The sequence below is a fragment of the Neltuma alba genome, unplaced genomic scaffold (genome assembly GCF_004799145.2).
Source record: "Neltuma alba isolate B1F8T4 unplaced genomic scaffold, ASM479914v2 tig00011343_pilon, whole genome shotgun sequence".
NCBI lineage: Eukaryota > Viridiplantae > Streptophyta > Magnoliopsida > Fabales > Fabaceae > Neltuma > Neltuma alba.
Window position 1 is genome coordinate 40,026 of NW_021636044.1, and position 12,396 is coordinate 52,421.

At 34.4% G+C, this 12,396-nt stretch overlaps 1 protein-coding gene across 1 annotated transcript; it reads right to left on the bottom strand.

Annotated features, from left to right (window-relative positions):
* Nucleotides 1-1,052: 1,052 nt before the first annotated feature.
* On the bottom strand, nt 1,053-2,199 carry LOC114712292 (zingipain-2-like). The gene is made up of 2 exons (XM_028896805.1): nt 1,758-2,199; nt 1,053-1,639 (listed from the first exon to the last, which is right to left on the bottom strand). Exons 1-2 carry the CDS (start codon nt 2,197-2,199, stop codon nt 1,053-1,055), a joined length of 1,029 nt encoding a protein of 342 aa, XP_028752638.1.
* Between the last annotated feature and the right edge of the window lie 10,197 nt (nt 2,200-12,396).

Sequence of the window (12,396 nt, forward strand, 5' to 3'; positions counted from 1 at the left end):
ATTTAGTTCCTGGACTTCAGAGTTCATGCTCAAGTAACTTAACAAGACCCATATTGTGTTGACTCTGAAAGGTCTCACTATGCATACAACGAAAGATTTGAGGCCCATAAGCCTCTGAAATGTTTCCTGTTTCAAAGATTATCTGCGATAGATTTAGGTGTATTCTTCACTAGATTATCTCCCCAAGCCAAAGTGCTTTTTGCAAAAAATAGACTTATTTCTGATAACATTCTCATAGGTTGATATAATGCAGCAAATACATACTTTTAGGCGTAGGAGGAAGGAATTGCACCCCTCAAAACTGATTTTTCATAGGCTTTTGACCAGATCTGATGGGAATTTTTTGAAGCCGTCATAGTAAAAATGAATTCTCCAATAGGAGTGGATTAATCTCTGTATGAAGTCTCTATGATTCAGTTTTTACAAATTTCTACTGGAAAAAGTTTTGAGTCGGCAAAATACACCAATGCAATATATATATATATATCACAATTCATCAATACACATGATTCCGCCACAGATGAAAGAATGAGAATATGCATTAGGCATTTCATTTGCTTTACTACTTACTCCATTCTTTCTTGAATTCTTTTAATGATTATATCATATACCATAGTTCATCAATACATATAAAATTTATTGGAATTCCTTGCATTCATCTTCACTTCAGTGTTAATAGCTTTCAAAAACCTATAAGGATCAAAGTGTTGTCTGGATTGGGATTCAGGAAAGCTTTCTTAGAATTGAATTGGTTTGAGCTTAATAGCTTCACATATCACAGAACTCATAGTCATAAGAATATATTTCATTGATAAGAATATATTTCATTGTATAATAATATATAAATACACGGCTTATATGCAACAATGACTCAATTCATTTACTGAAACCAAAGTAGGACAAGGTCATAAACTTTCATAGTCATAACTTATAGCAATGAACATTCTGTGCGTGCCATATATATTCATTGCCATTTTCTAAGTACGTGCAGTTGATAAGTAATGAATGCTGCATGGATATACAAACACCACTCATCAAGATTAATTTAACAGTTATGCAGTGGGATAAGAAGCTTGCATTGCTATGCCACAAAGACCTTCTTGAGCAGCCACATTTCTTTGCATTCTAATGTATCCTCCTTCTCCCCATTCTGTTCCCCATGAGTTTTTCACCAACCAGTATTCGGTATTGTTACTGACACCATAACCAACGGCAGTAACGCCATGATCCAACTCAGTACCACAAGAACCGGTGAAAATGCCACTTGAATAAAACTGAAAATCAGATCCACTTGCATCTATGGCTACTGAAACAGGCTGGTTGGTCACTGCTTTTTGTAGTGCCTGCTCACTATTGGCAGGAACATCCTCATACCCCTTAATGGTAGCTACATGATTGGCTTCTTCATTGGCATTGCAGGTTCCATCAACACCTTTGTAAGGATAGTTGGCTTCTGAGGTAATACCATTATTTTTTATGATGAATTTGAATGCATCATCCATCAAACCTCCTTCACAACCTTGGTCCACACCTGTGTCGCAATCAACTAGCTCTTGTTCTGACAAAGAGATCAGTTTACCTGTACTCAACTTAGTGATTCCTTCCATTGCTGCCACAGCAGAAAATGCCCAACAGCATCCTACAATGCATGAAAGTAAAACGGAGTTGAATAAAACTTCAATGATTCTTTAGACAATCTAAATGGCAACTTCCAATCACAACTGATTAGTTTTGAGGGGTAATAGAACAATTCTTACCACAATCGCCTTGGTTCTTAACAGGTGTGACAGCACCTTGGTTTCTCCAATCCACAGAGGAAGGCACATCAGTTACATTTGCATATTTGAAAGAGGGTGTCCTTGAGATTGAGGAGCGCATATGACCCTTGAATCTATTTCTAGAAGCTGTGAATTCTTCATTTGTGAGATCTGCAAATTGATTTACACCTAACTTGTAAGGCTTAGTTCTAGCATTGTTAATGCCTTCAATGTATTCCACATTTTGCTTGAATATGTTGAAACGTTTGTCCTTCTCCTGAGCATCCTTATACACTCTGCCATATCGAACCATCCATTCCTCATGCCTCTCCCACATTGAAGCATCTTGAAGTGTACGAGATGAGGCTTGAAATGCCAACATCCCCAGCAAAAGGAAGGTAAATGGAAGGAGAAGGCTATGAGATTGCATTTTGAAAGCCATGTTACAGCGAAAATGGAGATAAGTAGCTTCAGATATGACTCAGTCAAGTCTAGGCAAGAAAGATGCTATGATGAACTCCAATGTTCTTGAGGTATTTATATACCAAAACTTGCACTGACTTGTAAACCAATCATATTATATGACTATAATATATAAACGCCTCTCTCTTCGGAGTGCCTGAAAAAAATGCTATGAACAAGACGGCTGGGTAAAGTGTTAAAATGGAGGTCTTTGATAAATGTCTTAAATAGGAAGGTATTTTGACTGAAAATATGATTTAAAAATCACCAGCATATATAGCTAAATAATATAATACTTCAGAATTTGTGTAAAATACAAAATTTAGCATCAATACATCATTCAAAGAGATACAGAGAATATAAAAGAATACAAAATATGGCATATATTCGGAAACGTTTACGTATGGAAGAATGATTATATGTTTACTATGTATTTATATCACACTGAACATTTCGGTTGTCGTTGAGTTACTTAGATGGAACGGAAAGTTGTCATCTAGTTATTTTTTTTATTATGAAAACGAAGAACTTAAAAAATGGCTGTTAAACCACATTACTTATAACAATTGAGGTGATTTTAATATATAAGAATGCTAATTAATTCGGCCAGTTTCGTTGTCGATTAATAAAATTAGTTGTTTCTTTGAAATTACTCTCAATAAACATTATTAGTCAGATTCCGGCCCAACAGAAATTAGTCTCAAGCTCAAAATAACTTGATAATACTATAAACTATATAAAAACAAGTTATTAATTAGTCAATAATCAGAGGAGTACTTGGTTGGTTAGTTAGAAAGTTTTATGATTAATTAGGGATACTAGGTAAAATTATTAATAGTTTCGGCAAAACATATTATATTATGAAACATGTCAGATATTTTTATAATAAGGATCGGAAAAAATAATAAAATATATTCGTACTCCTTGGGTTCCAAATGTAGGAGCCAGTTAGAAAGTTAGTTTTAATTTTTTAATTTATTTTATCTCTCATATTTATTATTTTTGTTAAACTAATTTATCCAACTCATAGGCTGATATATAACATAATATTACTGATAGGTATTTTAGAGAGATCTCAAACCACATTTGTTAGAATTAAATAATTTATTTAGTTTTTTAATTTATCCAAATCAATTAAATAGCCCTTATATTAAGAATCGAAAGATTAATGTAGATTTATATTTTTAAATTAACTTAGTCACTTTGTATATTTATCAATTTTGATCCTGCTGCAATTTAAATATTAGGCATTTTTCAGGTTAAACATGAAATCTAAACAATCAAAATAATATGACGACATCGTGTTTTGTTTTATTTCTTATTTTATTATTGTTATGTTTTATTTTTTTAATTTTATTATTATTATTTTGATCTGTTTTTGGGTTCCAATCAGCATCTTTGAATGGGCATCGTGACGCACTTACAAAGCAAAAACGAAATTCATACAAGGCGCCCGCCCGCTTTCAAATTGCATGAAGGAGATATCTTGTCTTCTCATTATCTGAGTCTTCATATCCACTTCGCAGAAAGAGGAATTTGCAGGTTATAAATAATGATGATTTCGAGAATTGTAAATGACCAAAGATATATGTTGATATTTCTCTTCAAATTGTCCGAAAGGCTCCAAAATTTATTCATGTGCGACAAGAACAAGGAAGTTGTAGGAAATAGGAAATTGGTTATATATTGAGTTAATGCTATTTTTGTTTCTTAATATAAGAGCTAATTTGACTTTTAATTTAGTCTTAAATATAAGACCCTAATCCACTTTGTCTTTTATATTTATCTATTTTTTTAAAAGTAGTTCTTGTAATAGTTGCACATGTTAGAGATTCCTTTACATGACAATTTTAACTCATACACATGTTTTAGGGTATTTTAGAAAAGACAAAACTTATTTATTACTATATCCGGTTCTAATTATAAGACCCAGTTGACTTATTTGAGGAAATTAAAGAAGTAAGTTAAGTTAGTTATTTGTAATAAATAAGTGTTGTCATTCCTAAAATATCCTTGCTAATTAAGTGTATTGGTAAGAACTATTATTATTAGAAGAACTATCTTGGAAAAAAAATGCATAAATATAAGAGACAAAATGGATTGGGGTCTTATAATTAGGACCAAACAAAAAGTCAAACGGAGTCTTATATTAAGGACCAGAGGTAGTATATAGTAACTAATTTTCTTAATCTTTCCGAATTAGTCAACTAGGTCTTATATTAAGGATAGGAAGTAGTAAAATTTTTACTTACTAAAAATTGGCCTCATTTGTAACTAATAGTTTTGCTCCCTCAAACTTGACATCATTTTAGTTTTGGTTCTTAAAATTTGAAACAAGAAGTTTTGGTTAACTTCATTTTGATTCATCTAAAGATTTTTAGTCCCCAAAAACAATGTTTTTCAAGAATTTAAAGGTAAAAGAGCCTTCTAGTTTTGGTCATAATTGATACTTTGATTGTAATAACAGATCAAAAATGCATGCCATGGACCAAAAACACAAACTGAAGGGCATAGACCTCCAGAACATGAAATGAGTATTAGATCCACATAGGATCATATATGAGTTGTTTGGCCCAAAACAGCCAAGTGAAGTCTTCACCTAGAAAGTTACTATTTCGCCAGCATGCAGCATGATTCAAGAAGAGAAGGAAATCAACAGCACAACATCAATGATCAAAGTGGAACAAAACAGCTGCGTTTGATAGCAGTGAAGGAGCCTTTTGGAGATTGAGTTAAAGTATAAATTTATCCGAAAAGATTTCACTCAATAGTGTTAGGTACTCGAAAAAAATTTTAGGTGTAAAATTATCCCAAAAATCTAAAATCACAAAAATACTATCCTTTACCATTAAAAAAACTAATTTGAAGCCGTTAAAATAGTGACATCAACTATTATTATTTTTAACTGTAGAATTTTAAACTTCCCAAGCAGATTTCTAGCTTTTGCTATAATCTGGTTTCCCCATGATACGATGTTGGAAGACTGCGGCGTTTGGAGTTGTACCTCAACACACCGTATAAAGTATCCCTTATCATTTTTCCAACTGCAATATGGATCTCGTTGTGTAGAAATCAAGTTGATCAGAGGACGAATTTAATATTTCAACTTTAGATTACTTTGATGTGGTTAGAAAATGATTAGTTTGTACTATAAATTAACTTTGTATTTCAAAGTATACTTTTTGTATCCCATTTGATTCTAAATGTAAGAGTTAATTAAGACGCTTACGTTGGCCATCCTAATGTCATGTCTCGGTCCATTTTATCTAACAATCGTATTGATTGTACAGTAGAGGTTTTCATAATATGGCTAATTTCCAGAGCAAATGCTTGAAATGAAAATTAAATTTTAAAAAAAAATTGAGAGGTTCGAGTTAGATTCAATTGCAAATGGCTCCGTTATTAGAGAAACACGTCCTGAGATATGATCTGAACTGCTGGAAGAGTCTCTGAGGCAACAAGCTGGAGTTTTCTCGGGCCTTTTCTGTTTCTAGAACCTGTCAAAAAAGATGATGGTGTAGGCAGAAAGGTCACCAGGCCATGGTGGCCTGAAGCTGCAGCTGCCCGTTATCCCTCCACTGTTGAGAGCCAGAGGTTTTCGCTGCTCTGTGAAACTAGCCTCACGCGGTGCCCTCTTGTTTAGGGCTCACGAGGCTCAAGCTTTCGCTCAGGTCCCATAAGCCAGCTCTCCACTTGGAGTGGGCGGGACAGCATGATGCAGCAAACAGACCAACCTGGTGAAGCCCAAGCTGTCCCTTAATTTCGCTCAGAAGGGTCGTCTTGATGCTCCTTAATTTCGTCCAAATGGTTGAATGTTTGGTGGGTGATGAGACAGGAGTAATCATATTTACTTCCAGAAACGATCAAGGTATTTACACATCATATCACATTGCTTTGGTTTTGCAGAGCTGGCCCTGACCAAAAAAAAAAAATGCTTCACCACCGTGCTCAAATTACAAATTTTTATCTGAATTCGCAAATTCTTGTTGTAAACATATGCTATGTTTAATTATTGAAAATTGACTGAAATTAATAGTTGAATGATGTGCAGTAACATATTATATATGGCTAGCAGTAGTGGAAAGTAATTATTTTGCATCTTCCATGTGAGAGGCAAATCTGTGAAGACCTTAGAAAGCAAAATAATATATGAAATACTGCACTGAAACTAGTTGGCAACTATGTAAATGTAAAACAAATTAATCCACTTGCAAATGGATGTATTTATGTTGTTAATGGGTGTATCCGTGTTACAAATATCCTAATTCTACTTTTGAACCGTCACTCTCAGAGTTGTGAATTGTGTTATTCAACTTTATAAATGAAATAAATCTACTTGCAAATGGACATATTTATATTATCAATGGGCATATCCCTATTGTAAATATCCTAATTTCATTTGTAAACCGTTGGTCTCATATTTGTGAATTGTTCTGTTTAACTTTATGAATAAAATAAATCCACTTGTAAATGGACGTATTTATATGGTTAATAGGTGTATCTGTATTGCAAATGTCCTAATCCTACCTGTGAACCGTCGCTCTCAGACTTGTGAACTGTTCCGTTTAACTTGAAATAAATCCACTTGCAAATAAATATATTCATGTTGTTAATAGACGTAATCGTGTCGTAAATTTTCTAATTCCACTTGTGCACTATCGCTCCCAGACTTGTGAATTGTTGTGTTTATGAATTAAATAAATCCACTTGCAAATGGACGTATTTATATTATTAATGGGTGTATTTGTGCTGTAAATTGCCTAATTTCACTTGTAAATAATCCCTCCTAGACTTGTGAATTATCATGTTCATCTTCTTTAATTCAACTGGTTTACTTGCAAATGGACGTGTTTTTGTTGTTAATATATGTATCTTTTTTGCAAATTTTCTAATTTCAGTTGTCAATATGACAGCCGCATTCCGAAAACATGAAGTTGTTAAGCAATATATCCTTGTTACCAATTGCCTAATTTCATTTGTCAATAGTACATCATATACTTATAAACTAGTGAGGATAAGTAGAAGATTAGAATTAATTGACATGAAACATACTCATAATATATATTCCCTGAAATTGAAATTGTACAAATTTTCTATATACAAATTTGAACACATTCTAAAGTAGCTTAAATTACATCTCAAATAGAAATATAACAATTACTATGTCATCGCTTTTTTTTTTTTAGTGTCTTTATCTATTGAAGCAGTTTCGCAACAGGGCCCAACTTTGTAATTTTTTTGTAAGTAACGAGCCACTACAAGAACCCATACTCTAGTATAGTGTGTTGTTCCTATTGCACAAGGATAAGAACCATCACTATATTCACACAGGTACAATAATAAAAACTCAAAATAATCAATGAATTCAAAAACATTTAATTCTACAACCACTAGTCATATATAACATGTTGCTGCCCATCATTCAAGTATTAATTTCAATCAATTTTTAATAATTAAACACAGCATATATTTACAATAGGAATTTGTGAATTTACAATAAAAATACGAGTTTTCACAACACCAAATCACTATTTTTCTGGAGAAGTAGATTTTGCAAATTCATAATACAATTCATGATAGGAATTGAAAGGCTTACTCTCATCACTCAACGATGTGAATCTAAAATCAACCCATTCTATAATTTTATCTCAAATTTGAGTAGTAAAAAAATTCTTGCTAATTTAGAACTTCACAACAACCCACGCCAAATCCATAAAATCTACAATACAAGAAATGGAGAAGGATTTTGCACAATTGTATGCAGAGATTTTTGAATGGAAAGGTAGTGAAAGAGGCCATGTACACACACACACACAGAGACTATGGTAACAGAAAAGGCTCTTGTTATCAAAACAGCACCGATGGCGAGGCACTACAAAAAAATATGTTAATTCTAGCGGTTAGAGTGTTACATTTCTAGCGGTTTTAACCGCTACAAATCAAATTTCTAGCGGTTAAGGAAACCGCTAGAAAAACAGGTGCAAGAAAAAATTTCTAGCGGTTATTGCAACCGCTACACATCATGGTCAAAACGATAGAAAATTTCTAGCGGTTTCTAACCGCTAGAAAATATCTGAAGGAGAAACATTTCTAGCAGTTATAAAACCGCTAGAAAATGTTCCGGAAAAAATTTCTAGCGGTTTTATAACCGCTAGAAACCTGCTAAACGAAATCCATTTTGCCGGGAATTAAATAATTTCAGTAGCGCGGAAATTACTAGCGGTTATAGAACTGCTAGAAATGTTTGGGAAATTAACTTTTCCCGCCAATTGAATTTTAGGAATGGCGGCAAAAAATTTTCTAGCGGTTTGAACCGCTAGAAATTTTGGCGCAAAATTTAAATTTGACGAAATATTTCTAGCGGTTCCGAACCGCTAGAAATGTTTGCCGTGCCAGAAAAAAAAATTTATAGTTTTTCATATTATAATTTTAAAAACCATTAAATAAATTATGTTGAAGAATTTTTGTTAATTTGTATAATTAACAAAAATATGTAATTTTGTAATAAAAAATATGTAATTAAATTATGAATGTGTCAAAAGAAGTGAATTTAATTTAATCAGATAATTTAATTGAATATTTAATAAGATAGTTGAATTGAAGATGATATATTTTGTAATATTGAACCTATAGTATTAGGTTGATGAGTATTTGAATCAGTTGACGAGGGTATGACAAGTGTGGAGAAGAAAAATCTGAAAGGAAAGGAGAAATAAATATGTTAGTAAATTTTAAATAAAAACAAATAAAAGATACAATGAATTATAAAATAAAATTCACTTACCATACAGTAAAGAGAAAAAAACCACCATATGAGATAGTAAGAAAAAGAGAGAATTATGAAGAAGAATAGGAGAGGAAAGAAAAGAGATGGAGTAAATGAATGTAGAGAAGATATAGTATTTATAGAGATCAGCGACACATTTGTAGCGGTGTTTTTGTAGTGTTTTATTGCATTTTGTAGCTGTTATTCATTTTCTAGCGTATATATAAGCGCTAGTATTTTGTAGCGGTTATATTTGTAGCGGTTATTAACCGATAGAAATTTAGTATTTTTTATTTTTTAAAATCTGAACGAATTTTAATTTACAGATATATATTTGTAGCGGTTAATAACCGCTACAAATTACAATTTCGTAAAATACATTTGTAGCGGTTAATAACCGCTACAAATTACAATTTCGTAAAATACATTTGTAGCGGTTAATAACCGCTACAAATTACAATTTTCTTATTTTTAAAAAAACTGTACGAATTTTAATTTATACATATGTATTTATGGACGGAAAATTTTTTAAATAATTTATTTTGGATGCTGCTATTCTCCATCATCATCCGGCCTGAAAGGACACATTTTAAAAAAATTTGTTAAATTTATAATGTTTTTGAAAAAAATTAGTAATTAGTAGTTAATTATTTAAATAATTTAAGAAAAGACGTGTACCTGATAAGTGGCAAATTATCATCTCCTTGAGGAAAGAAGTCTTCAAAATTCGAGGGTTGGAAGGGTTCACTGTCGTAAATAATGTCACCATCACCCATATCGTAAAGATCCCGTGGCTTGAGGTGAACGACCATATTCCAGTCTTTATGTTTCTCGTCCTCGACATAGTAAATTTGGTGTGCCTTAGAAGCAAGGATATATGGCTCATCATCTTCAGATGCCCTCGTATGAATAAGTCTAGAGAAATTGACTGAGGTGATGCCTAAATGGTCAGTAGCGAGTCCCCGTGAAGTTGTCGTATTTGCCCAGGAGCACTTGAACAGTGTCACGGTGAAAAGCTGGTAACTCAACTCAATAATGTCAATTAGCTTTCCATAGTAAGTGACGCCTCCAAAGCGCATATCGCCATCACTACTGCTAGCATAACATCTCGTTCCGAATGTCCCGCAAACTCTAGAGTTTTGTGTGAGCAATCCCTGATCACGTCCAACCATACAGAACTTGAAGCCGTTGACATTGTACGCGGTAAACCTTCGTGCATGGTCTAACGGACCGAGAGAAAGAGCTTTGAATTCATCTGTGTATGGGCTGTTGTCATTACGTATTCGACGTGTAAACCAACTGGGAAACTCTTTGTGGACTCTTTTATCAATGTCAGCAGAACGCGCACGGCCCCGTAGCTGACGCCTGAGATAACTCCTAAACTCACTATAGTAAAGTGTAATTTGTTAGAAGAGTCAGTAAGAAACAAAGATAAAGTGTAAAAGCTAGTGAGCTTATATGATATATATACTTACTGCATGAAGGGTTCAACTTGGCTGCAATTTATCAAAACGTGTCTGTGTGCCTGGAGTTTCTCTGTAGGAGTGAGTCTGAAGAATTCATATCCTCCAACTGGTTTCCCAACAGGAGGAAATAAAGTTGACGTGGAAGGACCAGGAGGAGAATCATCTACGCGACGCGGGCGGTTAAAAGATGTCTCCATGTCATCAAAGTACCTCGAACAGAAAGTTAGGACCTCATCTCCGGAATAACCTTCTGCTATTGACCCCTCAGGCCATGCCTTATTCCTAACATATGATTTTAATTTTCCCAAGTACCTGTAAGTTAAAATTGCATTAATAATTACGAGTAAATGAAAGAACAATGTGAAATTTAAAGAGGCGGGAATAAAAGATAATCTAGTACCTCTCTATAGGGTACATCCATCGATAGTGAACTGGGCCAGCAACCTTTGCTTCTCGAACAAGGTGGACAGTCAAGTGAACCATAACAGTAAAGAATGATGGAGGAAATATCATCTCCAAGTGACAAAGTGTAAGAATAATTTTATTTTGCAGCTGATCAAGCTCTTCCGCTACCAAGACCTTCGCACACAACTTCTTGAAAAATGAACATAATTCTACCAAAACCACCGATACATCAGAAGGAAGTGTGTTTTTCAAGGCCAATGGAAGTAACTGTTGCATAAGAACATGAGAGTCATGACTTTTCAACCCAGTAACCTTTCGAGCCTGCAGATCGATACACCTTGAGATGTTGCTAGAATATCCATCTGGTACTTTTATGTTCTTCAACGTCGAGAGGAAGATATCCTTGTTCTGCTTTGTCAAGGTGAATTTAGCTGGCTGAAACTTGTCATTTTCATCAGGCCAAGCCTCTTCACGAATTCCCCAGGCCCGTAAATCTTTTCTAGCTGCGAGATGGTCTTTGGACTTTCCAGCTTCATTGAGCAACGTATATAGCACATTATCGCACACATTTTTTTAATGTGCATAACATCCAAACTGTGTCGTAGCAAATTAGATTCCCAATAAGGAAGAGTGAAAAATATGCTTCTCTTCCGCCATTGCATAGGTTGCGTATCAGATGTCCCACGAGATCGTCGTCCCAATCGTTCGAGATCCACACTCTTACCAAACTCGACATGAACATCTTCTAACTGCCGCAAAATATCCATACCAGACAAAGTAACAGGAGGATCTCTCTTATCCTGTTTCCCGTCAAAGCGAATCCGTTGCAATCTAAGTCTGTGCTTGGAATCAAGGAACCGTCGATGTCCTATGAAACACCACTTGCGACTGTGTGGAAGGCGACATGGCACAGAATCAAAATTGCACTCAGGACAGGCCAACCCAGTATGCACATTCCAGCCAGACAAAGTTCCCAAACCGGGAAAATCACTTATTGTCCACATCAAGGCTGCATGGAGATTGAATAGTTGCTTGTCATGTGAGTCATATGCCTCAACACCATTCGTCCATAGGTCGATCAATTCGTGTATCAACGATTGTAGGTATACGTCAATATCATTTCCTGGTGCTTTCTTGCCAGGAATGATCATGGAAAGCAAAAAGGAGCTCTGCTTCATGCACATCCAAGGTGGTAGATTGTATGGAATTAACACCACCGGCCAGATACTGTAATTGTGCTCATGTTTCCGAAGGGATTAAAACCATCGGTTGCCAATGCAAGACGTACATTTCTAGGATCATTGGCAAAGTCTGGAAATTTCGCATCAAACGCTTTCCACGCCTCCGAGTCTCGTGGGTGCCTTAACCTACCATCTAGGTTTTCCTCAGTCGCGTGCCACCTCATGTGCTGAGCCATTTTTGATGACATATACATTCTTTGCAACCGTGGTTTCAAAGGAAAGTATCTAAGAAAATAATATATTAAAAATTTAAAATACCGAATATTTAAATACTAAATATTGACTCAATTTAAGAAAAT